At 39.3% G+C, this 26,315-nt stretch overlaps 1 protein-coding gene across 1 annotated transcript in view; it reads left to right on the top strand.

The window, feature by feature from the left end:
- Positions 1–25,977, top strand: part of TOX (thymocyte selection associated high mobility group box) — a 301,773-nt gene extending 275,796 nt beyond the window's left edge. The window contains exons 6-9 of the mRNA XM_036338318.1: positions 2,214–2,294; positions 15,190–15,576; positions 23,097–23,248; positions 23,632–25,977. Of these exons, the coding sequence (XP_036194211.1) occupies positions 2,214–2,294; positions 15,190–15,576; positions 23,097–23,248; positions 23,632–23,668 (657 nt within the window). The 3' untranslated portion in view covers positions 23,669–25,977. The remainder of the gene's footprint in view (positions 1–2,213; positions 2,295–15,189; positions 15,577–23,096; positions 23,249–23,631) is intronic.
- Positions 25,978–26,315: the final 338 nt, after the last annotated feature.

Raw genomic sequence — 26,315 nt, 5'->3', positions numbered from 1 at the left:
TGGCCACCTGTCTTAATCTGCTGCTACTAAGAAAATGATGCTTTTGGCAATGCTGTGGGTGTGTTCTCTTTGCCTTTGGAAGTTAAGCCAACCCCAGTTAGCTGCCTGGGGGTCAGATGGAGTAGCATATTAATAAAAACATAAGTGCTTCAAGCATACAAATGCATTACTACCATCAACAATATACAGTATTTACTAAATATTTGCTTTAAAGTCCTAAATAGGATGTCTATGTGTGTGGGAGAGAAATCCTCTAGAAATATTTTAAGGTATTAAACGTAAATGTAAACATTGTCAGCTTAAGCTCGTTAATTATAAATTATGTCTCGAAGAAGATGGTTGAAGAAAAGACTAGAAACAGCAATCTGTCTCTCAAGGTGAAAACAAATCAATAAAAAGCAGAGAGCTTTGGGTTTCTGATTGTGGCTGAAATGAGGCATGTCATATACATGGGTGGGTCATATTATTCAAAGGCATTTGCTGTACCCTAGTGTTATTTGTTTACACGTGCAAATTTCCAAAAAAAGAATCTGAATCTGACTTCCAATAATTAGCTCACTAAATTTGGAATACTCTTGTTCTTAAGCCAAAGAATTTATTGGTTTATTTATTTATTTTTTTTAAAAAAAAAACACAACTTTTAAGTCTCTTAATTTCATATTTAGTAAGGATGGCACAATGATTATATGATAATATTGTATGAATTCTTAATTGTCCTATTAAATTGCCTTTCATTACATCACAATGCCAAGAATAAAAGTCTAGGCTGCAGACCTCCCTAAAAGAAGAGCACATTTATTTCATAGGGACCTTTATAATTCTGTTCACAAGGTCAGTCAATTGTTTACCTTAAGTAAAATGTTCTGCTTTAATTAAAATATTCATGAGTAAATAATATTTCTCTCGATCTTGAATTTCACAGTTGGGGACTGGGCTCCGCATACCCTCTTCGGCATTCAACACCATAAATTGACCTCTGCTGCCAACTTTGGCAGATATTTGGTCTGACTAATTCCAAAGCCATTTTTAAGTCCTTAATCTGTGTCTGTTTTTTAGTTCAGCATTAAAAATATTAGCCAAACCTCCTTCCCTGCTGTAAAATTCAAGATGTGGGAAATTTAAAATAGTTGTTGATAAAAATACACTTCTGTTTACACAGTCAATGATGAAAAAGAGTTTGCTCTTTAAGGCTGATTTCAAAAGATGGTTAAAAAATGATTCCAAAGGCTTGAAAGAATTGACATAATAGTAGCAGACAACCATGTGTGTTCACTTTGCTAATCTTTCATTTTCGACTCTAATGACTCCTTCCCATTTAACTTAGCGAGGTGACCTTTAGCATAGCAGCAAGTCTTTTTTCAGTACTTTTGCTCAATTTAAGAGGATTTTACTTTTATTTTCAAGATGATCCCCTCTGAGAAATGAAAACTTTTGCAAACTGAAATTCATTTCTGAACATCTTTACCTTTTCACCATGAGGAGTCCACAGATCCATGTCATCCGTGTTTTCATTGGAAAGGACATGACCAGAGCAGGCTGCAGGGCAGGGCATGCTGCAGTCCTCGGCCACACAGGGTTCCATTCCACCCCCAAATGTGTCTGTGACCTCCATCGCCAATTCCCGAGGCTTTGAAATAGAACCTTAAGGCTCAAAATATTTAAATAGTGATGAGCCTGCCAGCTTCAATACCTTTGATTTACTTATTGGACATCATTGGTCATCGCTAAACTCTGTCCTTGTTTTTATATTGAGCATGGAATGTGTATATCAGGATTAGAATGCACTATAGGATTATCTGCTCATATAAAAGTGAATGGCTTCTTTACTCGTGTGTGGTTTCCCTGGGAACCTTCATCAATCGTATCTTTCTGAGCCAACTACCTCTACTCTCAAAGTAAACCAGATAAATCCTTTCATATGCTTTATGTAAAATGGAAAATTTTATTGTTGTTAATCTTCTTCTTATCTAGCCTATTGTCATGCTTCTTAAAAATCTGTTTCAGGAACAGAACACAATCTTTGAATATATATATATAGATATATACATATATACATATATAGGTATATAATATAATATTAATATAATATAATTGTGTTTTTCTGTGTGTGTGAGTGTGCATGTGTGTGCATGCAAGTATCATTCTGCATTGTACATCTCTGGGAACAAAAGCAGATGCACTTTCTAATTTAAGACTCTTTGTTGTTGTTACAGGTCTATAAAAAGAAAACCGAGGCTGCAAAGAAAGAGTACCTGAAGCAACTAGCAGCATACAGAGCCAGCCTTGTATCCAAGGTAACGTGCTATTGTGTGGTATTGTGTCGGATTGTGGCCATCTTATTGCAGACTGTGATGGTCATTTAAAGCCGTAAAAGATCACTTTAGCATTTCTGCACAATCTCCTTTGTTGGGGAAAAAAAGTAAATCCTAAACAAAGCAATATAGCTGTATGTTATGGAAATATGTGTTGATACCTAAAAGACCGGAGCAGTATCCTCTGAGCCTTCTATGAAATATTGTCCACCTGTGGATTATTGGTTTTGTGGATTAGTCACAGAGCATCCTTAATCCTGAGCCAATTTTCTATTTCTCTGCATCCTGCTATTAAATTGCCTCCCGCTTCGTACCCCGTCCATTGACCTTTGCTGAGGAGATGCCAACTGTTGAAATTTAGCCTCATTACAGCATCATCAGGATGTAAGCTGGCCTCCCCAGTCCTCGCTCCCCCCAAAAATGTTTGCATTATTTTATTTGAAACTGAAATATGCCACTTAAAAATATTTTATGCTTTAAAATATCTTATACACTAGTCCTTTCTGTTATAAATACTCAAGAGTTGACTGTTTGGTGTCAGGTTATTAAAGATGTATTTCCCTTTATAGATTTCTCAGGGAGGCAACCTCAGTGAGATGGGGCTGTATTTATAGGTGCTTGGTGTTATGTCCTCTCAAGCCTAAATCTGGCTGTTATTTGGTTCAGTGTGCCTTGGGGCTCTGGAATTCATTTTATTCACCCATGAAGAATACTTTCTCTGTTATCCATAAATAGCCATCATCCTTCTAACAACTCCAAAGTAATTATATAAATTCATTTTTTATAGGGGAAAATATATGCTGAATATACTGATGCAGAACAGAAAAGAGAGCAGAAATTCATGTGGATAAAAATTTCAGTGTGCCAGTGGTCTAATACAACTTTATATTCCACTTCTAAGCCATGACATTGTGGAAAAACATGCTATTTATTACTTAACCTAAAAATTTCTAGCTCTCCTGTACTCTCTCACCAAAGAACTATCACTTCCTAATTTATCTAACTCCTTTTGAAGCTATTTATATTTTCTGCTGATACTATCTCACATTTCTGTATATTTATAGAAGTCACAGAATGTGTATAAAATCATAGCAAAAAAATAAGATATAAATTATTAGATCTATCCAGCCATTGGGTTAATTAGTCACACTGATATTATTCAAACTAATATGCCCAAAATGTAGAGGACTTTAAAAAAGTGGAATAAGATTTCATCCAAGATGAAATTTTCTTTTTGAGCGTTTTATTTTTTTATTTTTTATTATTTTTTATTAAACATTGGGGCTTTAATCCTCTTCAATAGATTTAAAAACTAAACATTCACATTTAAAATTTTTGAGCATTTTAAATAGAGAGTTAGTCAGAGCATTTTACATCCAAGAAAATCAGTCCATAATGCCTCAAGCCCCATACAAACCCTCTGGTTAATGCTATGTGGATTGCCAGAATGCTGTGATACTGACGAAGCCTTTGCTTTCAAAACAAGTGCCCTCAGATTTACTCTTAGCTGCAACTTTTCTTACTATTCACTCTCAGAGTTGCAAACCTCAGTATACGGCAATGTGTCTAAATGCCGCAAATTGCCATATCTACATTTAAAACACCAAGCATATTTTTTACAGCTTACTCTGACGTTTTTCTTCTCTTTGGCAGCAGGAATTCTGCTGGAACTGTTGAATGTCTGTTTATGTACAGCCATGTATTGTGTGTATACAAATTGAAGGAAATTACAAACACCCTCTCCAGGTTAGAAAAAGCGGCCCTCTGATGTTGTAGGGGAGTGGATATTTGCAGTATAACCTTGTAGGCATGTACAGAAAATTTACCAGCCTACTCTCCCATTGAGATGGAAGTGTGTAAAAATCAGTTTCTTTTTCATTTTGTGTTTTGTTCTTGTGTGACTGTTCTGACAGTACAGTACTTAGTTCCTTTATTTATTTATTTATTTATTTATTTATTTATTTATTTATGTATGTATTTACTAGAGGCCTAGTACACGAATTTCATGTACTGGTACGGTCCCTAGCAGTTGCTGGCTGCCGGCCGGGTACTCCCTCCCTTCCCACAGCCACTTGCCACCGCCACCAGCCAGGGCCTCCCTCCCTTCCCCTGGCCACTCCCGCCCCCTGGTCGAACTCCCGGACAACTCCCAGTGGAGGGGACAATTTGCATACTACCCTTTTATTATATCGGATTCTCACCTACCCCCCCCCCAAGTCCCTCCCCTTTGCTAACCATCAGCTTGCTCTCTATATCTATGAGTCTGTTTCTGCTTTTTTGTTAATTCATTTGTGTGTTTTTTTCAGATACCACATATAAGTGAAATGAAAAGAAACCATTGCTATTTTAAGTTGTCACAAGGAAAATAATAGCCATTTATAGTTATGCACATGTTTTTCTGTTATAATTTTTCAGTATGTTATAAATTATTTCCCTATTCTGAAAGATCTAAAGGTGCCATCATAAAACACTCCATGGTACTGATAGTGACCATTTCAGGTAAGCACACCCACCAGCCAGGTTTTGTTCCCATTCACTCAAGCATACGTTTATTCGGCAGCCCCCTGGGCATGTGATCTATACCAAACCCTGTGCCAGGCTCACGGCACAGCGGGGACCAGGCAAATGCATCCCCTGCACTTAAGGAATTTTCTCTTTCGTCTGGGAGACCAAGAGTGAAAACGTAAGCTAGTAAATGACCAAGATCTTTGAGAATCTAAGCATTCAGAAGGACATAAAGCAAGGGATTGGACAGGGTGAACTGCAAAGTCCTCTTTGAAGGTGTGACCTTGGAGCTGAGGGCCAGAGGCAGACAGGAACTGCAGCCCCCAGGGAGCCGAGGGGGGCCTGCAGCAGGTGCAAAGGCTCGGGGACAAAGTGGCTCGGGGCACTGAGAGGTCAATGCAGCTGGAGGTGATGACAGAGGAAGCCTGGTTTGAAGTGAAGCTGGGGAGGTGGGCAGGGGCCACTCACCAAGGCCTCGCAGGACATTGAAAGGAACTGTGTTTATCCAGTATGAAGGGAAGCCACTGACTGAGCTTCAGTAGGGATGGCATGATCGGATTTATCTTCCTAGCAGGTCCCTTTGTGTGAATGAATTTCCTCAGCTCTCTGACCCCACGCTCAGTCCTTGTGCTGGGCCGTGCTGCTCATGGGTCCGGACAGCGTGCTTGACCTGCTTCCTTACACTCCCCCCGCCCCACGAGCCATGGCGGAGCACTGACTCTCTCCTCTGAGGTCACTTTGGCCAAGGAAACGCTCTACTAGGCAGGGAGCACCAGGCCCTTAAGTTCTTGCTTTCCTCCTCCAGAGCATTTGTCCCACCAAAGAAGACTGCATTCCTAGGCCCATCGCCCCTCCCCTCACTAATCTGCGGCCGGGTCTGGTCTGCTGCTGCTTGTGGCTTCCAGTCCAGGCCGCACTCCGCGTCCGCGCAGAGCTGCACGACACCTGCTCCGTGTCAGGCACGGGGCTAGGTGCTGAGAGCACCGAGCTGAATGCAGCACATCAAAGGAAAACGTTTCACGGGACTTGAAAGGTTTGCCACTGCAGTCTAAAATTAGCTGCTTCTTACGGAACATAATCAAAAATAGAAACAGCCTGGCTCCACCATGAAACTGAGGCATAAGATTAACAGTGTCCCTCTCCTTTCAATATTTCATGTTATGTTTTAGTGGAAATCTGCTTTAGACCATCTAATCCAACAAATTCATTAACATGACTCCAGGCCTGAATAAAATAGAAATCTACCAAAAATAAAAAAGCTCCGTCATAATAAATGACTGTTCTAACTGTCATAACTTCAAAATGATGGTACTGACACATCCTCAGAAGGACACTGAATTTTTTTCCAATAACACAAATACGAAGAGTGTCTTGCTACCAAGGTGCTTCTACGTGTCACACACGGTGCTAGACATTTTATGTAAATTCCTAGGAATCATCACAATAACCCTACAAAGTAAGATTTAGACCCATTTTCTAGACAGTCCCTGGGCAGGGAGATTAAATGACTCGCCCACAGTAAGGAGAGTGGCAGATTGAGGACCCAGACTCCTTGCTGTCTTGTTCCAAAGTTTATAGGTTTTCTCTATCATGATTACCAAATATGTATGCATTTATTTATTTATTTATTTATTTATTTATTTATTTATTTATTCAAATTCTTTATTCTTTAAAGTATTACATATGTCTCCTTTTCCCCCCTCCCCCACTGGCCTCTCCCAACCCATTCCCGCCTCCCAGCACAGACCTTCACCCCCCTATTGTCTGTGTCCATTGGTTAGGCTTATCTGCGTGCATACAAGTCTTTTGGTTGATCCCTTACCCATCTCCCTCTTACCCTCCCCTACCTTCCCTCTGAGGTTTGACGGACTGTTTGATGCTTCTATGTCTCTGGATCTATTTTTGTTCATCAGCTTATATCTTAGAACTACAACCTCTTGTTATCTCCAATAAAAGTCTATGCCAGCTCTTACATATTAGACAGCTAAGAGGACAGCTGCCCTGGCTTAAAGGAAGCTGGGGGTAGAAGGCCGGAGCCCTCAGAGGAGCCTGGGGCCTGCAGACACTCTAGAAAGCATCGCTCTGTGCCACACTCTCCCAGCTGTGCAGCAGCCTGGCCTGGCCACAGGGAGCCTGTGACAGGCCGCCCAGCCACAGGCCACGCCCTGCTGGACAAACACATCTGAATTGAAGGACCCATGAACAGAGCACAGAGTGTTGAAAAACAACACTGGTCAGACCCTGGAATAATTTATTCAATTTGGGCTCTATAATTTAAACAGGGAAGTTGGACAGATTTCAGAAGAACAAGACATGAAAGGGACTGAAATTATGCTAAGTGAAATAAGTCAGACAGAGAAAGACAAACACCATGCAATTTCACGTGTATGTGGAATCTCAAAAACAAGATAAGCGAAGAAAGAAAACAGAAACACACTCATAGAGACAAAAAACAAACTGATGGTTGCCAGATGGAGAGAGGTTAGGGGGTAGGTGAAAAAGGTGAAGGGATTAAGATGTACAAAGTGCCAGTTATCCAAATAGTCGCACGGATGTGAAGTGCAGCAGAGGGAACAGAGTCAGGATTGTAACAGCCGTGTGTGGTGCCGGCGGGTACTAGACTTACCGAGGTGAGCACTTGGTAAGGTATGAAAATGTCTAATCACTTGCACACATGAAGCAAGTATCATACTGTATGTTAGCTGTCATCGAAAACTGAAAGTTAAAAAAAACAAAACTAAGTGACTGAAAGGTAAAGGGCAGAAGATAGTAGCTGAGAAGAGAGAGTTTGACATTTCTAAGTCTGAAAAACAAAGACTTAGGCACGTTCAAGCCCGTGGCAGGCATTCGACACAGGACAAGGGTTACTGGTGCTCCATTTTCTCTGGCTCCAGAACAAGAAAAAAGATGCTATTTGAAGCCAGAGGACTTTAATCTGAACAGAGGGCATTACTAAACTCTTGAATTATTTGGGTAGACAATTTCTTTCCATAGAGAAGTTTAAAAGCAGGAAACTAAGGTTTATAAATAAGGATTGCAAGAGATCTTCCACGTCTGTGCTTCCACAGGACGTCAAGGGGAGCATCAGGGACCTCGAAAGTGCCACTCAGATGACACTGAGGAGTCCTCAGAAGGCAGAAGGGTCCACAGGCAGCGGGGGCAGGTGGATCCGGGTTCAAATTCCAGGTTTCCCGCTTCCTCGCTGCATGTCTTCATGCAAGTTATTCAGCTGTTTTAAGTCTCGGTTTACTCATGTGTGAAATAGAGACGATCATAGGACCTACATCCATGAGGCTGAAATAAAAAAAACTATATAAGCTGCATGATTTGGGATCCTGAACACGGGGAAACACTTAATATTCTTACCAGCTATTTTATTGTTGCTGTTACTAATTTTGGTTTAATGTCCTCGGTAAGTGTGCAAAGACTAGGGAAAGTGTGTGCATGATTGAAAATGTAGCTGGCTCATATTTTCAATTTGTCTGCCAGGCTGCTTTGATGTACAGAAAAACTAAGTGGCATTAAAACAAGAAACAATTTGTTTCAGGATACATCCCCTTATAAAGATGAGAAATGGTCTAGATATTTTTAAAACTCATCTACGCAGGTTTCGAAATTGAAATGGTCTTTATGAGTCTTTAGTAGGAGAGACTAAGAATAGTCTGAGGGCCAAGCAGATATGCTGTTTTGAAAGCTAGGACTTCCCGGCTGGAGCAGTTTTACTTGCTATTTAAGGTCGCTTGGGGTTGGCCTCTGAAGGAAAGCTTAAGGATATATAGCTTTTCCATAGACATGGGTCTAAATTATTACGTTGAGAACAATGTATAACTTTAAAGCAATTGGACCTGGTTTCATTTTACCACGTGGACCAGAATTTATATTCTCGAAATGAGTGTTGGATTCAAAGTAGTCACCTTGGGAGGCCACAAACTTATTTTATTATTGCTCCCCGAGTTCAAAAAGAGTCCTGAAACTCCTCTTTCAGAACTGCAGTCACGAAAAGGTTGCGAGCCCCTTTAGAAAGTCCATCTTGTTACATTGTTTTCACACCTCGTTCTTTCCCCCAAATATCACTCAAATGTAATCCGCAGGCTTGGCTCCAAGTGACTATGAGCCGTTTCCAAAATCAAACGCACCATCAAACAACAAAGAGTTGTCTGAGGATCTGTAAAGCAGTGTCCCACAGGCTCTGGAGAGAGATCCAGTGGGGAAGTCCTCCAGTGTTCCAAGCAAAAGCAGCCTTTCCTGAAAGAAACGTCCACCTTCTTAGAAGTGCCCACCTGGAAGGGGACATCATGTGGGCGAATATGTTCTGGTTTGTTAAACGACAGTCATCAGATTCATGACTTTAAGGTCACACACCAGAGAGGAGGTTTTGTTTCTACCTTGTGCCAAATGTATAGAGGGCAATGGAAGCTGGGTTTTTGTTTTAATGTACAGGATAGGACAGTATTGAATTAAATCACAAAAGTTCTCTGTTGCCATGACCCGTCATAAAAAAAAAAAAATAATCACAATGCTCAGTTCAATTAAGGGCCAGTAAGTTCAAAACAAAAAAAAAGACAATTTCTTTTTACAGGATGAAGTAATTTGTAGAATTCATGCCATGAAGACAAATATTAAGTCCAAATTTGAAAATGGGATGGACCATTTTATGACTGTTAACATAAAATGTGCAGCTCCATAAGCCCAAACTGTGATTTAAAGATAATAAAATCTCATGCTTCAAGGTGTAAATTAATCACAAGCAAGGACCAAGAAAAATTTTCTGTCCAGAAGCAACAATGCACAGTTGAGTCGGTGCATAAATTCTCTTTAATTTCCAGTGCATCAAGTATTGGTCAGTGCTGAAAACAAGAATCAAATTAGATGGACGATTAATCTGATTTGGTCCAGCAACTCCTATATTGTTGCTTCCACTGAGTTTTATGTCTTGTATTTATACTTTGCTATTTTAAATAACAATTGCTTTGTCAATTTTTTTTATTTTTATGGCACTTATTATCCCAGAATGGGATTATCTTTATTATACTGAGTAAATGGGATCAAAACTATCTTGTATAATCAGCAACTTGGATCCTAAGAAATACCTGAAGGTTTATAGAGTTGTATCTCTTGTGAAAGATTCCACTGAGAAGACCCAATGGTCTTTCTTGCCACACATGCATCCTCATTTTGCTTATAGAGAACATCTTTCAGAATAATGGTTTCAAAAGCAAACAGGAAGTAGAACTTATTCAGAAACTAACAGCCAGAACACCATTTTTGCATTAAAGTGTCTGATTTAAGGGTTGATTTTTCAGTTGTGTGTACAGTAGTAAAATCCCATTTACCAGGTTACCTACACAAAGCACACACACCCTAAAATGAAAGTAGTTCATGTGTTTGAAAATAGAAACAATCTTAAATTCTTTAGTCTGTATGAGAAAAATAGTTCTAAGTTATGAATGATAGGTATAAAGATATTCATATACAATTAATTTGCAAAATTGTAGCCTTGCTCTCATAGTTTAATTGGAAGAAAATGAGAGTAAGAGTATATTAAATTTATGATTTCTTCATATTCCCGTTTAATCAGATTATGAATTCATGGCACTGTTCTGGAAAATGAACTTATTCTTCCTATCTTCCAAAATAATAAAATAGCACTATAATTAATAGATGGACTGTTGTATTAGTCTGATTAAGAATTAATCAGAAATGAAGCTAGAAGTAGGTTTTTTTTCTCTGTCTGAATGAATGGACCTTTACATCAAGACGCAAATTCTCAAAATATGAGTGGAGCACAGTAAACTTCCCTGTTGCCTGCATCACCCAAGATCCAGTGGGGAATAAAGAGCAGGGTACCTAACCAAGGGCCAGAGCTAAGGGTGATCATTTCTCATCCCTTCTGGGAGGGTGTGGTTTATGCTGAGAGCAAAGGAGAAAGTGGACTATCACCCTGATATTCTGTAAGGTTTCAAAGATTTCAGATCTTTCCTCCCCCCTTGGGAAGAGGAGCAGCAAGCTTTGTCAGGAGCCTCAGCAAGGGCAACAGTCATTGTGTGGAGTATTGCTCAAGAAGAGTCATTCAGTCATTCATCAAACATGTTGGTGTGCTCTCTGTACTTGGCATCGTGCCAGATGCATGGGATGCAGAGATTCAAGTCACTATTGTAAAAAAGGTCCTTTCCTCCATGGAGAGGGGTCCAAAACTGGGGGACTTCATTTTAAAGAGAGAATACAGGGAGAGAACCCCTGTTGGGGTGCCTGCCATGTACAGTCACGTGCCTAGACACATTATTTATCTTGTCACATTAATTATCTTGGAAAGTGAAGAGAAATCACATAACTTCCCAAGATTCTTTCTCCCTCTATGTTACAAATTATGGTTAAGTATTGTCTAAATCAGGGGTCCTCGAACTTTTTAAACAGGGGGCCAGTTCACTGTCCCTCAGACTGTTGGAGGGCCGGACTATAGTTTTAAAAAAAAAACAAAAAAAAACTATGAACAAATTCCTATGCACACTGCACATATCTTATTTTGAAGTAAAAAACCAAAACGGGAACAAATACAATATTCGTATTTGCATGTGGCCCGCGGGCCTTAGTTTGAGGACCCCTGGTCTAAATCATTCCTTTTAGAAATCTATTTAGCTAGTTTGCCCATATTCCTTCCAGTGATTAAAAGTTACTGCTATTTCGGTTTAGCATTACTGATCTTTTCATGCCTTAGTCGGGAGAAGATAGATGACAAATAAATGGCTGAATAGACAATAGGTTTTGTGTTTGCCAGGAGAAAAGAGCCTTCACAAGGTTGGCAATCAAGTATCTCAGATTAGGTTGCAATCTATTTCTACTTATCTATAAGTCTATACTTCTACCTCTACATCTATCTATCATCCATCAATGTGGTGGACCACATGCTGTTATTTAAAAAGTGAAATTTGGGAGAATTTGGTTCATTGTTTATTTTGAATTCACCATTGAGGAAAACCACTAGCATGTCTACACCTTCACTCTTCTAGTCTCTAATTGGGAAGCTGCCAACTGCCTAAACCCTTCAAGAAACTGTCACCGTCCTTAGCGTGAAAAATGAAACTTACTATGCAAATCGTATTCCAGGAAACATAAAATAATGATTATTTTAATATTGTACCTGGATGCACGAAATTTCACTATGCATTGTGAGGCAATAAAAAGTTAGTTTGAGGCAAGAAACATGACTATTTAAATTGAAATGTGTGTTCTATTTGCCAATTTAAATTTTGTGTGTGTGATTTATTAATTTTCCTGCACCAATATTTCTCATTGAACACTCTTGCCATGAAGTGACCCATTAAGAGAAGACTTTTGTGGTTCTTACTTATAGATTCAAGACATAGATTCGCAGAGTGAAGGTTCTAAGAAGTCCTGCTGGAAGGCACCCCCTTAATCTTCTCTAACCCAGTGCTGTTTCCACACATATTCTCTCGTGGAACCTGGCTGTTTTAAGATATTTATTTTTCCACAAACCCCCTTCAATACAGTTTGGAAACTATGTGCGTTGGGGTGTGAAGTTGGTGTTATACCTAGAACTGCTTGCCAGGACTGGCTATCCACCCATGAAGCCAGCCATGCTGTTTGCTACGTGCCTATACTCACTAGGATTAGTCATGTCTAGTGTAGCATAAGTACATTTCCTTAAGTTTAATTTAAATAAATAATTTTATGTGATTATAAATTTATTGTAATTCTTGGGATGATTATACGATTGTCGGAACAACATGTCATATATACTTCTGTGCGTTTGGTTTACATACACACAGGTGTATATGCAAGTGCAGGCTATGTATCTAAAGCTCTATATACCAGGTCAGTAGATAATGAGGCAATTATTGGCTACCGAGATAAAAACATTTTACCATTACGTGTATTTCATAGTTTTGAGAGTACGGTAAATGTGAGTGATTTTTCTTCTGTTTGAATTAAAACATCTATAAAGCAAAAAGTAAAGATGCACTGACATGCATTAAGTGTGATAGCTTTCTGCTCATTGTGTAATCATTTATTTTCTGAATGACAGTGCCACAGTATGTGACTAAATATGAAATTAGCCCTTGTGCAGTAGGCTCAGAAGAGGGAATGCAAACACAATGAAAACACTTTCCCTGATGACTTAAACACACAGACACACAATAAACACATATTGTCTTGGCATGTACAGAACGATGTTTAAGGCATATCACCCCAGTACATGCTATTCTGATGTAGAACTATTCAGTGTTTATGTGGCCTGAATTAACCTGATTGACCTTTTCCTTGAATTGTTCACTACTCTGTGCAACAACAAGACTTTTTTAAACGGGAGCAAAAAAATTGACTTAATTTTATAATGGAAAACATCTTTTAGGTTCTAGCTATAGCAATAAAAGCATAATATGCTAATTAGAGCAGACACCCTCACAGACATCCTTCCAGACGAAGCCAGGGCTGCGAGGGAAACCCAGGTCCTGGGTGCCAGAGGGAAGCCGGTGCTGGCAGCTGGGGGAAGGAAGGCCTACTCTTGCATGAATTTCATGCATTGGGCCTCTAGTAATTAATAATGCTTCTTTGGTCTGAAGCCTCCTCTTGAAAGTTTCTGTGAACAATTTTTGACATTCTTAATGTTGCTACAGAAGACAGGGCATCTGAATGTCCATTCCTAGTTCGGAAGTCTGCATCAACATGGAGAGAAACAATGAGAGGATTCTTTGGAGGGACTTGAACCCTTTGGATACACCTTACTATAGACTCTGCATGGAGTATTCAGTCTCATGGGACCTCACATTTCCATGTTGGGCATGTTTTTACAGATGTCGGTCATGTCCTTCCTGTAGAAACACTATGTGGGGTGGTAGTCCATTTAACCAGCCTACCCTCCTCGAGTCAGCACACACATGCAACATCATTCTTACTGTGGTTTTATTTAATTTCCCTGCATTATTGAGGGGAAATGAGTTGTGCTGCTAGCAATGTTGTAGGCCTACATGATGCTCCCACATGGAGTCTCATGTCATCATGTGCGATGAACCAGTCTGCCTAGCGTACCTGTCAGTTGACGGAACCACACAGAGCAGGAGGAACTCAGAAGGACCCTCCATTGCTGGGAGGAACAAGAAACTCATTCTGACTTACAAAATGTGTAAGCGTGACACGGAGGTCGCAGGATAAGGGCATCTATGCATCATCAAGACCTTGTTTTTTCCCCAGAAGGACATTTTAGCATTTTCTTTCTCCAGCTGGTTTCACCTTTCACCATTTGTTACATCAGCCTCTTCCTCTCAGCCAAAGTAGGAGGTGGGTTCACGCCCAAAAAGAAATGCCTCAGGGCTGACTCTTGATTCTTTTCAGCTTCCACTGATAGGCTTCCTTTTTCAGCCAATTAAAAGATTATTAGGAAATGACCCTATGAAGGTATGAAAAAAAATTAGGGCAAAATTATATTCATTTATGATGGAGTCTAAAATTTCTAAGAGAGATTATTTTTATCCAGTTCATTATGGGGGACAATTCATCATCAACTTCTTTAAAAACCAAGATGAGTTCTATGGTTACTTTGAAGATATATTAATGTGGCTTTATATGACTTCTGAAAGGTATTTTAGAACTCGTTGCTTCCATATCCATTTCCATCAACCGGCTTTGATTTCTTTGTGCAAATATCTAGGCCAAGGCTCTTTGAGAACACAAAAAGAAAAAAGACAAAACTAAACAGATAATCAATAGAAGAACTCCCAACACTGAATTACTTTCAAAGTGAACTACGCATGCATTTCCTATTAGGACAATGATGGTATCCATCCCACCCTGATCTTTTTCTCTTTATTTGGAGGATGAGAAAAGCCACCAAATTCAGGCTTAGCATTTATACAAAGAAAAAAAGTCATCATAGATGGTTTTAGATTTCATATCAGAACCTCCTTGCAAATAATGGTGGCAGAGTTCTTGGGTAAGAGGATCAAGAATAGTAATGGGGCCTTTGTCGGTTTGGCTCAGTGGATAGAGCATCAGTCAGCCTATGGACTGAAGGATCCTGGGTTTGATTCTGGTCAAGGGCATTTACCTCCTCAGTTGCAGGCTCCATCCCCTGTCCTGGTCAGGGCACCGTGGGAGGCAACCATTGATGTGTCTCTCTCACTTCAATGTTTCTCTGTCTCTCTCTCTCTCCCTTCCACTCTTCCTAAAAAAATCAATGGAAAAATATCCTTGTGTAAGGATTAACAAAACAAAAAACAAACAAAACAAAAAAAGAATAGCAATGGGTGTTGAGTCACATGGAAGTTCGTGTATAAACTCACAGAACATCTTGTCAACAGGAATCACACCGTGTGGGTCAGTCTCTTAACTCTGCTCTTGCTTGTTTCGCCAACAGAGCTACAGCGAACCTGTTGATGTGAAGACCTCTCAACCTCCTCAGCTGATCAGTTCAAAGCCGTCAGTGTTCCACGGGCCCAGCCAGGCCCACTCCGCTCTGTACCTAAGTTCCCACTATCACCAACAACCAGGGATGAGTCCTCACCTAACTGCCATGCACCCCAGTCTCCCCAGGAGCATAGCCCCCAAGCCGAATAACCAAATGCCAGTGACTGTGTCTATAGCAAACATGGCCGTGTCCCCCCCTCCTCCCCTCCAGATCAGCCCACCTCTTCACCAGCATCTCAACATGCAGCAGCACCAGCCACTCACCATGCAGCAGCCCCTTGGGAACCAGCTCCCCATGCAGGTCCAGTCTGCCTTACACTCACCCACCATGCAGCAGGTACGTCCTCGCGCTCTCGACTCCCCTTCAGAAATGCGGGGGGGGGGGGGGGGGGTCCTTCAGTCAAGGAGGGGGATATGTATTTTCTATTTAAATGGAGAGAGAATTGAAGATATTCAACAAATATCTGCTTTCTGAAAAATATAATTTACAGGTGAAGAGTATGGGCAGCATTATACAATCACGATAATTGATAGCTGCTGCTTTTCATAATCACTGGTTTCCTTCTCATGATGTCCATTTTGCTTCACCTTCTAATCGCCCTTGTTTTCTGCTTGAGTAAAGTACATTTGTTGTTTTGAGATGCCCACTGATACTAAAGATCTCTTTGGAATTGAGACCTCTATACTGTTTTTTACATTATTGCTCAGATATAAGGAACTCATGGTAGGCATGACTGCTGAGTCCAGTAAATGCTGTAAAATGAAATCAGGCACACTGTTTATGGCCAGAAGTATCAATGGATACAACCTTAAAAGTCCTAAGAAATGAATGTTTTAACCAGTTTTATTTTAAAATGGATACCTGGCTTCTGCATGCATTAGAATATATAAGAGGTTTGGAAAACTCCCTGCCCACACCCCAATTATCGAAACCATTTGTGTGCAATCTTAACTTTTCTTTGAAATTAAGTTTTCCTTTGGGGTTTGGCTTTATTTTAAAATTTGAAAATGAGGAGCAAATGGTGTAAACTAAACTGGGCATAAAGCATTTAAAAATCATAAAAACTTGTTTTAAAATATAGGTCAAAGTAAAACCTACAAACATATCAAATTTATCTCACTGTTATAAATTACTCTATTGTTTCCAGAGCCAGAGTTAAATATGCAAACATAGCCTTCCTATAGACTTGATATCTAGCCCAGCCAGTGTGGCTCAGTGGTTGAACATCAAACTATGAATCAGGCGATCATGGTTTGATTCCCCGGTCAGGCACATACCCAGTAAGGGGCATGCAGGAGGCAGCTGATCAATGATTCTCTCTCATCACTGATGTTTCTATCTCTCTCGCCTGCACCCTTCCTCTGTAAAATCAATAAAAATATAGTTTAAAAAAAAGAAAAAAAGAATTGATATGTAGGCCTTTATGGAATTTGAGTCTATAGATGTATTGCTGGTGGAAATGGGGTCCTTTTATGGAGTCCCAAGAAAAGCATTTTGGAGGCCCTCGTATGGGAGGATAAGGTGTAGTGGTAAGATTTATTGGGATAGAAATAAAAGACTGTTCCCAGGTTCCAGTGTCTTATTTCCATCCATCACGCTGGGGAAGAAGTCGAGTCCTGTCTTCATGAAGTCTAGAATTAGAAATTCTGTTAATGGTTCAGTCCATGTCAAAGTTGAGTCCAGTTTAGTCTCTGTTTTCGGCTGGCTCTGGTGTTGTGTTGTTGTACCCAGGCCTGCGTTTGGGGCCACGTGGCTGCCGGGCCTGCACTGGGAGCTCTGCTCTCAAAGTTCATGCTTCAGCTGGAGAGGCTGTTAGGCCTCAACACTGTTATTAGAGAGAATGTGCGAGCAATGCATGTGTGTTATACAGAGAGAGAGAGAGACCTTTGTTACATTTTGATTATATTATTTTGGGCTTTTTTTTAAGTCAATCGATTTTTCTTTTCATGGGCTTGTGCTCGGCCCTTTTCCTAATCAATTTATTTTTTAGAGCTTTGCGGGCTTGTGTGGGGCCCTCCCCTACCCAGTTCAGTCTTCTTTTCAGCTTAGGCATGTCCCCTTTTGGCTTCTATTATGCATGTGTTTCTTTTTTTCTGTGTCATTTTTGGCTTCTACTGGGCATGCACCTCGTAGAGGAATTTCTCATTGGACGATGAGAGGGTGGAGAGGAAGCAGAAAGAGGAATTAAATAAAAATACTCTCAAATTCATTTTTATTATTGTATTTATAGACAGAATTTCTGAGAGCTGACAATAGCAAACCTTAATATATGCCCTTATCTTATCCTTAATTTCAGAAAATTTATAATGTGGGTACTGCTAGCATTATCTTCATTTTGCAGGTGAGGAAACTCAGGTAGGCAGGGTTGAATAATGTGCCCATAAGGTCAGAGCTGGAATTCACACTACAGTCTATTCAGACATCAGAGCCTGGATTCTTAAATGCTAGACCTGCTGCCTCTCACTTTTAATCATTCTTATAGACTATTACCAGTGTTGCATTAGAAAATCTGTGTCTTATTAGACTTTGGAGGGTCTTTAAATTCTAGTTAGTTCTAAGATTAACATGGTTATGGAGAGCAGAGCGGATGTCTTCCTTGGTCTCTAAGCCAAGGATATTGATAAAGCTCTGACAACTTACGTAGCTATGCTCAACAAACTAGTTGTTGGCTCACTAGGGAAGAAGACTCGGGAAAGCTGACTTCCACCACTTGCCTTGTCCACAGTGGTGTTTGTGGACAGCAACTGATGCTCACAGGGTCAAATTTCCAGTCTTTCCATCAGACACCACTTACAATAAAAGGGACCCTCCTGGGTGTCCATGCATCTTAAGGAACCAATAGTGTTTCTGTGAAGGATTAATAGTTTAAAAGACACAACCTTCTGTTGTGTGGGTTGAATCCTGCCTCAGGGGACTTGCTGGCAGCTTGGGGCTCATTCTTTGCTCACAGTACTGTCCTAGAGGGCAGTTTCTTCTCAGAGGAAAGAATATGGAAGTCACAATCCCCTCAACAAGTTGAGGAGTAGAGCTCTATCCAGAAAGGACACCTTTTTTCTAATTTATCCAATTAGAAATGGCTATATATATATATATATATATTCAATACCTTAGGTGAGCTGGTCATGACCCTGACTAGTTTTCAACATTTCAGAATTACATAAGGCCACATGTGAAAATTCAAGAGATCTGAATAGGAAAAAATAGAACGAATAGAATTGATGAATAGGTTATTCATCAATCTTTAAGTCAGTTCTATTACTGTATCCCAAATCGTGTCCTTACCAAAATGGTAAGACCTGGTTTCAATTTACATTAGTAAGAGAAGACAAAATGGCATGGACCCAATGTGGAGACTGGAAAACTAGTGACTAGCCTCACTTTTAACAATGCCTTGATCCTAGTGGGTAGTCCATAAAATAATGTTGGACAAATGAGAGCATTTTTTAAAATGAATTATAAAAGTGTTTTAACATTAGAAGAAATTATAGGGTAGTTTGCAGAACCTTATTTCCCTGGAAGTCTTTTTAATTTATTTTAAATGTTTTTCCCCTGGAAGTTTTTAAAACTTTTATTTATTCCAAAAAGATGAATAGAACCCCTAACGTGTGCCAGACACTGTGTAGGCTCTGGAAATTGAATGATCAGTGAGAACAGGTAAGGAGGCCTCTGCCCCCATGCAGCTCACATCAGAGTTGGATGGGTAGCAGGTGGTAATAAACAGATAAATTAGTAAAGTCTCATGGAAAAAAATAATAGAGGAGGGCAAACTACAAGGTACATGTGGGGATGGCAGAGCCTTTGGCTGGAATGAAGAAGGAAGGTCCCATCCAGGGCTGACACAGACACCTGAAGGTAGGAAGGGTGTGGGAGGAATGCCAGGAGAGCAGGAAGGAGAAGAGGTTCCAGACTGGAAGGACCACTCTGGGGAGGAGTGTAGCTGGTCCAGGACATGGAAAGATGGCCTGTGGGAGCCCAGTAAATAAAGGGAGGCTGATGGGATTGAGATCAGACTCATGGGCAGGTCATCAGAGTACGGTCCTCCAAGTTAAAGGACAGGCCTCCCCAACAAGTTGTTAATCCTAAAACCAGGATCCAAGAGTCCATTACCCTGTGATGCCCCTCAACTCATTACAATCACAACAGGGTACAGGGGCCAGTGTCCAAGTCATCAAAGTTGGTCCTTAGCCTGTGGTCACAGAGCCAGTTTGTGGATGTAATTACACCTGTCCGATGCATCAACCAAAGCACCTTTATCCTAAAGATGTTTGTTTCCTGGGCATGGGGGCCATGTTCACATATTCACACATCAAAGAAAAAGAAAGAGAGAAAGTTAGAAAAAGCTACTGTATTTTTAAATAATGGCTCACATTTCAGTATTACTTTAGCTATTTTATTATCCTTTTGAAAACGAATGTATCCTACAGAATGATTGCATAGTCCACCAGGAATAATGGTTTCTTTTTTTTTTTTTCCTAGAGAAATATTTTATACACTAAACCCATAGACCAGCTTGTTTTGGTCCAGTTTTCTTCCTTTTTTTCTGTTCACTGTATTGTCGAATGAGGTCAAGAGAAAAAAAAATCATTAATATCTGTCAACTTCCTTTATAACCTTAAGAAAATAATCTTTGTATGATATCACACAGACAGATTTTCAATTTCCTTGTGTAATAAACAGCTTCTTTAGGATTTGGGTGTAATTTAAAGGTTTTTAAAAAAATCACATTGAGATTGATGAATAAATCAGTTGTGAAGACAAACACATTGATGCCTGGTGAAAATACCTCTCCAGACAGGCAGGAAATGAAATTAGTTCCCAGTAAAGTGTGGGTATGAGGATCAGTGTTTGGTGGTGCTGCAGGCTCTGTAGGACTTGCTCTGGTGGCACAACAAAACTGCTAGGGCTACAGAAATCTAATTAAAGAGCAAATGTCCCTTCTGACATCAAATTAATCTTTATCATGTTTCCTATTTTTATTTCAATCTGGCACCAGAAAATGAAATTTAAAATTCCAGGCATGCTGCAAAACAGTTGGTGATTTTTCTCTTGAGCATTAAAATGCAAACTATTCAGTCTTGTTTAATTAGACTGCTAAGCCAACATTTTTCAAAAATTTATATCATCATTGTGGTTTCATATTTACATCAATAATAAAAATGTTCTTAGCTCTAAGTCTGACCTCAGCATCTCTGTATATCGTGTTCAGGAGAATGTTTCCTCTTTTTTTTTTTTTTTAATTTGGAAGCAAGTAAAATGATTTACTTCAGGTTTTGCTTGCATTTTTCTAGGCCCTCTCTTGTTTTCTTATTAGGGATCTTAACTTTAAGCACTGAAGTTAGCTGAATTTTAAATCTTCGAACTTTGTAGATAGCACATAATTTTGGTTTTGTTTTATTTTGTTTTATTTTTACTGACTTTTCGAGAGAGGAAGGGAGGAAAAAAAGAGAGAGAGACATTGATTTTGTTGTTCCACCCATTTATGCCTCCACTGGTTGCTTCCTGTACATGCCCTGACCAGGGATCGAACTCACAACCTTGGCATATCAGGATAACACTCTAACCAACTGAGCTACCCAGCCAGGGCTAATTTGGGTTTTATAAACTGAAGCTACCCATTTAATTTTAAACTAATAACTTAAAAGTTAATGTTCTCCAGATGTTCTCTTCCCAACCTTGAGAAACTATTTTCATTGGATTGGGGGGCTCGGGGGGGGGGGGGGGGAAGCAATGGTGGTTTCTATTGTTGATTGTGCAGGGTTGAGTGGAAGTGGTTTGGTTTGTTTTTATTTATTTTTTCTTTTTCATATGTTCCCATACTTCTAACTAATTCGAGATATTTTTCAACTACTCTGTTTTTGAGATCCATTTACTTTTAGGTTACATTTTGTTGATTGTGCTAAAATCCAGTATGGAGAATTTTACATTAAAAAGATAGGAAAGCCCTAGCATTTACTCATTTATACTCCCCATGCCTTCCAACAGTAACTTCAAATATTCTGTGTTAAACTGTATTCATTGGAAGACATTGTTTATTGAGCCACTAGTATGGGGTACTCCTGTGAATATCCAGTGAGCAAGGCAAGCACTCTGAATCTCAAGTCCCTCTGGCCAGCTCCTAAGACAGGGGCTGAAATGGAAGTTAACAGGAGGCTATTCATTCTTAGAGCTTTTTGCTACTGTTTGCCCAGCATCACACTACTAGACACTAGGAGAAAAAGTCAAGAAAGCTGGACAATGGCTCCATCAAGACAATAGTATAGGACCATAATGAAATGAGTACACTTCGCAGAAGCCAGACAGATGGGGGAGTGCTCTGGAGAGAGAGGAAGGACCAGGGACCCACAGCCTGTACTACCTCTCACTTTTCATCTTGCTCTTTGGGGAAATGCGTATAGCTTGAGCTGCAAGTAGTGTCTACATAAACAAATGTATTTCCCATAAACCAGTTGTTAATTTAGGAAACATTCTATTCCCTTTAGTCTGTGTGAGGTCAAATAACCAGGCTGGCTGAATTCCCTACTTTTCGATGATTTGTTTCCAATTTTTCAAAGTTTTGTCTTTCATCCACAGCTTTGATGGGAGTTGGTGTGAACATTGGCTTGAAGTCTTTATCATTTAAACAGAAAATAAATTAGTATCTTAAAGCCAATATCAAGAATTGAGGACATTTGATGATAGGTGTCTTTGAGTAGAAGAGGGCATTGAATGTCCCAATGAACATTCATACATGATAAAAGTCTAAGGAAATATCTTTAGTTAGAAATTAATTCTCTGACCATTCTGCTGAGTTTAAAAAAAAAAAAGGCAAGAACTCAACAATATTATGCCTTTAAAAGCTCCCTGCAACTAAATGGAGAATGGTTCATTTTAAAATATCTTGATTTTTTTTTCAGTGGTTAAAAACCATGTATGAAATCGGCCATAGAAAGAGACGACCACAAGATTAATTAAGTTGCTTTTTTGGTCATTTCCAGCAAAGCTTGCTTATGCTGCTCTTGAACTCACCAGATAAGCTAAAAATAAATTGTAGTGTATAATGCTTTTTATTTACCAGATATAAATATATTCTTCAGAGATTCTGTCCTTGAATTTTTAATAGCTTTGCAAGGATTAAAAGTCAATACTTCACCACACCAGTGTATTAAAAGAATCTTCCTGAAGTCTGATTATTGTTTGCCAGTTAATAGACTTTTCAATTAAAATTATTTGCTCTGTCTTACACTTTCCCTTCTCTGTATTTTTCAATGGCAAGTTGTTTTGAATCTTCCCTATATTAGTCCAACAACTGTTAAAAAGCTTTGGTTGAAATTTTTTAGCTGAGAAAAAAAAGTATAAATAAAAGAAGAGGCAGATGGTCCCTTTGTGAATGAATGAAGAAAAAGCGTTTTGAGAACAATATATGAATAGGTGTAGTCTAATAAAACACTCAGCCACCTGCTGCCTGAATCCTTCAAAAAAGATTCTGTTGCATATTCTGGGAGTTAACTATTAATGTATCCTTCAGTTTGATAGAAAATATAAACTTTGAGAGGTTTGGGTCTTTTCCCTTTGTTTGGATTGAATTGGCTTCTCTATATTTTAAATTGGGGTTTTTTTTTAATTCAATTTATCTGCTCAAGAGTGTAATTAAAGGTTTTCTAACAAATGGTTAAATGAAGGAAAGATACGAATGAGGATGTAGGCATTTCTTTTCTACCTTTGTTTTAAGTTTCCTGCGCCCTTTCAGATAAACTTGCCCTCGCAGAGACATAAGCAAGAAGGCCCTGATGTGTTTGCAAACAGTGGCTACATATTTGGGTGTATTGCTTCTTAGAAAGGCACTTCGATCCTTATTTGTGGACTGCTTTCCCTTTCAGGGATTTACTCTTCCACCGGACTATCAGACTATAATCAACCCTACATCCACAGCTGCACAAGTGGTCACCCAAGCAATGGAGTACGTGCGTTCTGGGTGCAGAAACCCTGCCGCCCAGCCCGTGGACTGGAATAACGACTACTGCAGTAGTGGGTAAGCGGCCGTTCACCGCCACCTGGTGGTGGGCAGCTCTCATTGCATGCCCAGCGTGCCCTGCTCCCTCGTCCATGCAAAGATCTATCTTTTCTTGCTGCTTTCTAAAAGATTATCTGGAATGGTACCCTCATTCCTGAAAGCAGAAGACACCGCTCCCGAAATGAGTAAGCACTCTACTAGCCGTACCGAGAATAACTGCCTTTAGATCCCCGTTCGCTGGAGATGGAGATGTAGGTTAACTAATAGTGCACCGTTCCTAGGACACACTTCCTCATTCTTCAAGCTATAGCAAATAGGTAGGCTTACATGCCCCGAGGTCACCTGTAGCGAGATTACCTGTGTGTAACAAGACATTCTTTGTCTGTTTCCTCTTCATACAGGGGCATGCAGCGGGACAAAGCACTGTACCTTACCTGAAAATCTGAACGCCTCTTCTGTCCACTGAGGAATTCAGGGAAGTCTTCACCGTGGGTTGCTTTGTACAGTCAAGGCAATTCTCCATTTTATTAGAAAATACAAGTTGCTAAGCACTTAGGACCATTTGAGCTTGTGGGTCACCCACTCTGGAAGAAATAGTCATGCTTCTTTATTATTTTTTTAATCCTTTTTGGACATTGTTTTTCTTCTTCCCTGAAGGAAATTTGGACCATTCAGATTTTATGTTGGTTTTTTGCTGTGAAGTGCTGCGCGATAGTAACTGCCTTAGCAACTGTAGATGTCTCGGATAAAAGTCCTGGATTTTCCATTGGTTTTCATAATGGGTGTTTATATGAAACTACTAAAGACTTTTTAAATGGCTTGATGTAGCAGTCATAGCAAGTTTGTAAATAGCATCTATGTCACACTCTCCTAGAGTATAAAATGTGAATGTTTTTGTAGCTAAATTGTAATTTGAAACTGGCTCATTCCAGTTTATTGATTTCACAATAGGGGTTAAATTGGCAAACATTCATATTTTTACTTCATTTTTAAAACAACTGACTAATAGTTCTATATTTTCAAAATATTTGAAAAAAAAAAACACGTATTCCCAAATGATTTTAATTTAAAAACAAATTGGCTTTGTCTCATTGATCAGACAAAAAGAAACTAATGTTAAGGGAAGCGCAAACACATTTATTTTGTACTGCAGAAGAATTGCTTTTTGTATCACTTTTTGTGTAATGGTTAGTAAATGTCATTTAAGTCCTTTTATGTATAAAACTGCCAAATGCTTACCTGGTATTTTATTAGATGCAGAAACAGATTGGAAACAGCTAAATTATAACCTTTACATATGGCTCTGTATTATTGTTTCTCCATACTGTGTCTGTATTTAATCTTTTTTTATGGAACCTGTTGCGCCTATTTATGAAATAATAAATATAGGTGTTTGTAAGTAAATTTGTTAGTATTTGAAAGAGGTTTCTTTGATGTTTTAACTTTTGCTGGCAAAAAAAAAAAAAATTCACGCTTGATGTGAATACTTTATTATTTAGTTTTTACGGTGACATGAATAAAGCCAAACCTACTTTTCATTTAGCAACAAATGAAAGTAACTAATCCTTATTTTTACATTTCGTTGGTTGATGCAAATGAAAAACTATGATATTTAAGAACTTTCTTTCTTCGTACAATTTAACAGAGAAATTGCCCTACAAGTCACACAAGCTCCAAGACCAAATGGACAGGTTCTTGACCTGAAAGGGTTGCTTCTTGGTTCTCAGCTGGTTATAGTCAATTCTGTAAAGCCCCCTCCTCCAAAAAAAAATTATAAAAATTAAAGTCAAATCAACCAAAATTCCTCAAGCTGCATGCTTTTCACTAAATCCAGGAAACATTTAGGAATTGAGCCAGAGGTGAGAGGAAGGGAGGGAAAGCATACTGTCAAGAATATATCTGAAAATGAAAGGTGAGTAATCAAACAGAATAAAAGGGGGGAAACATCAAATTTGAAAGATACTGATAGAAATTGAGCTTCTAACCGTCTTTTGTGTCTCTACAAGCTACTTGTCTTTCCAGAATTCCTGGGTCTTCCAATGGAATTCTGAGGGTACTAGCGATTTTCTAGGAAACCAAAAACATTGAGAATCTGGCTGAAGGTTTGCATAGCTTTTATATCAAAAAGAACTAGCAAATTAATCCCTTACAGGGGATTGTATTTTTAAAAGCTAGTCTGGTTGGAAATCAAGAGAATGGCTGATGTTTCTTTCATGAAATGTGTGAACTAAACTTAACGATTTAACTAAATACCAATATATGCATTGTGTAATCCAGTCAGAATTAAAAAGACAAAGGGTATGCTTGCTTTGGAATGATTTTAGGCATTGTACAACCTTGAATCACTTGAGCATGTAATAACTAATAAATAATGCAGATCCAGTGTGATTATTAAAATGACTGTAGCTGAGAGCTCTAATTTTCCTGTCTTGAGACTGTATAAGAACTCATGTGATTAAGTTCACAGTTTATTGTTTGTCTGTTTAGTATTTCAGAAATATACCAGCACCACTAATTACCTAATGTCTTTTATTTATTATATGATAAGAAAGTGGAGTTTTTGGTTGTAGTAAGTCTGAACGGAGTAGGTAATTACTGGGATGAGAACAGCAAGCTTTGACTGTGACAGGAGGTTTGTACAGGAAAGTACAACGTTGTTTACACTTTACAGCGTTTCTAGAACAGGTGTGCAACCAGGGTAGAGAAAGTGTTCACACTCGATACCAAAAACAAAAACAAAAAAGTACAAAACCAATGTAAATAAAAGAGAGTACATCATAAATAAAAATTCTTCCCATGTGTGACCGTATTCTCTCTGGACATCCATCAGCCTCTAAAGGACAGACCCAGTAGAGGAGAAATCGCAAATAAGCTTGGTGGCAGAAGCCATCAGGCACAGCAAGGGTTCATGGGCTCCAAGGCCACAGATGGTCGTTCCTGAAGCACAGTGTCCTCTCAGCAGCCTGGTACGGTGACGTGTTGCCTGAGAAATCCTCCACTTTAGAAAAGAAGGCAGCTTGTAGCTTGAAACTCAAAGGAATAGTAATGGGGTGCCCTGTAGTATTCTCTGCAGGACCCCTGCCCC

The sequence above is a fragment of the Myotis myotis genome, unplaced genomic scaffold, assembly GCF_014108235.1.
Source record: "Myotis myotis isolate mMyoMyo1 unplaced genomic scaffold, mMyoMyo1.p scaffold_m19_p_16, whole genome shotgun sequence".
Classification (NCBI taxonomy): Eukaryota; Metazoa; Chordata; class Mammalia; order Chiroptera; family Vespertilionidae; genus Myotis; species Myotis myotis.
Note: the sequence above shows the minus strand (reverse complement) of the source record. Positions and strands in the feature narration are given on the sequence as shown.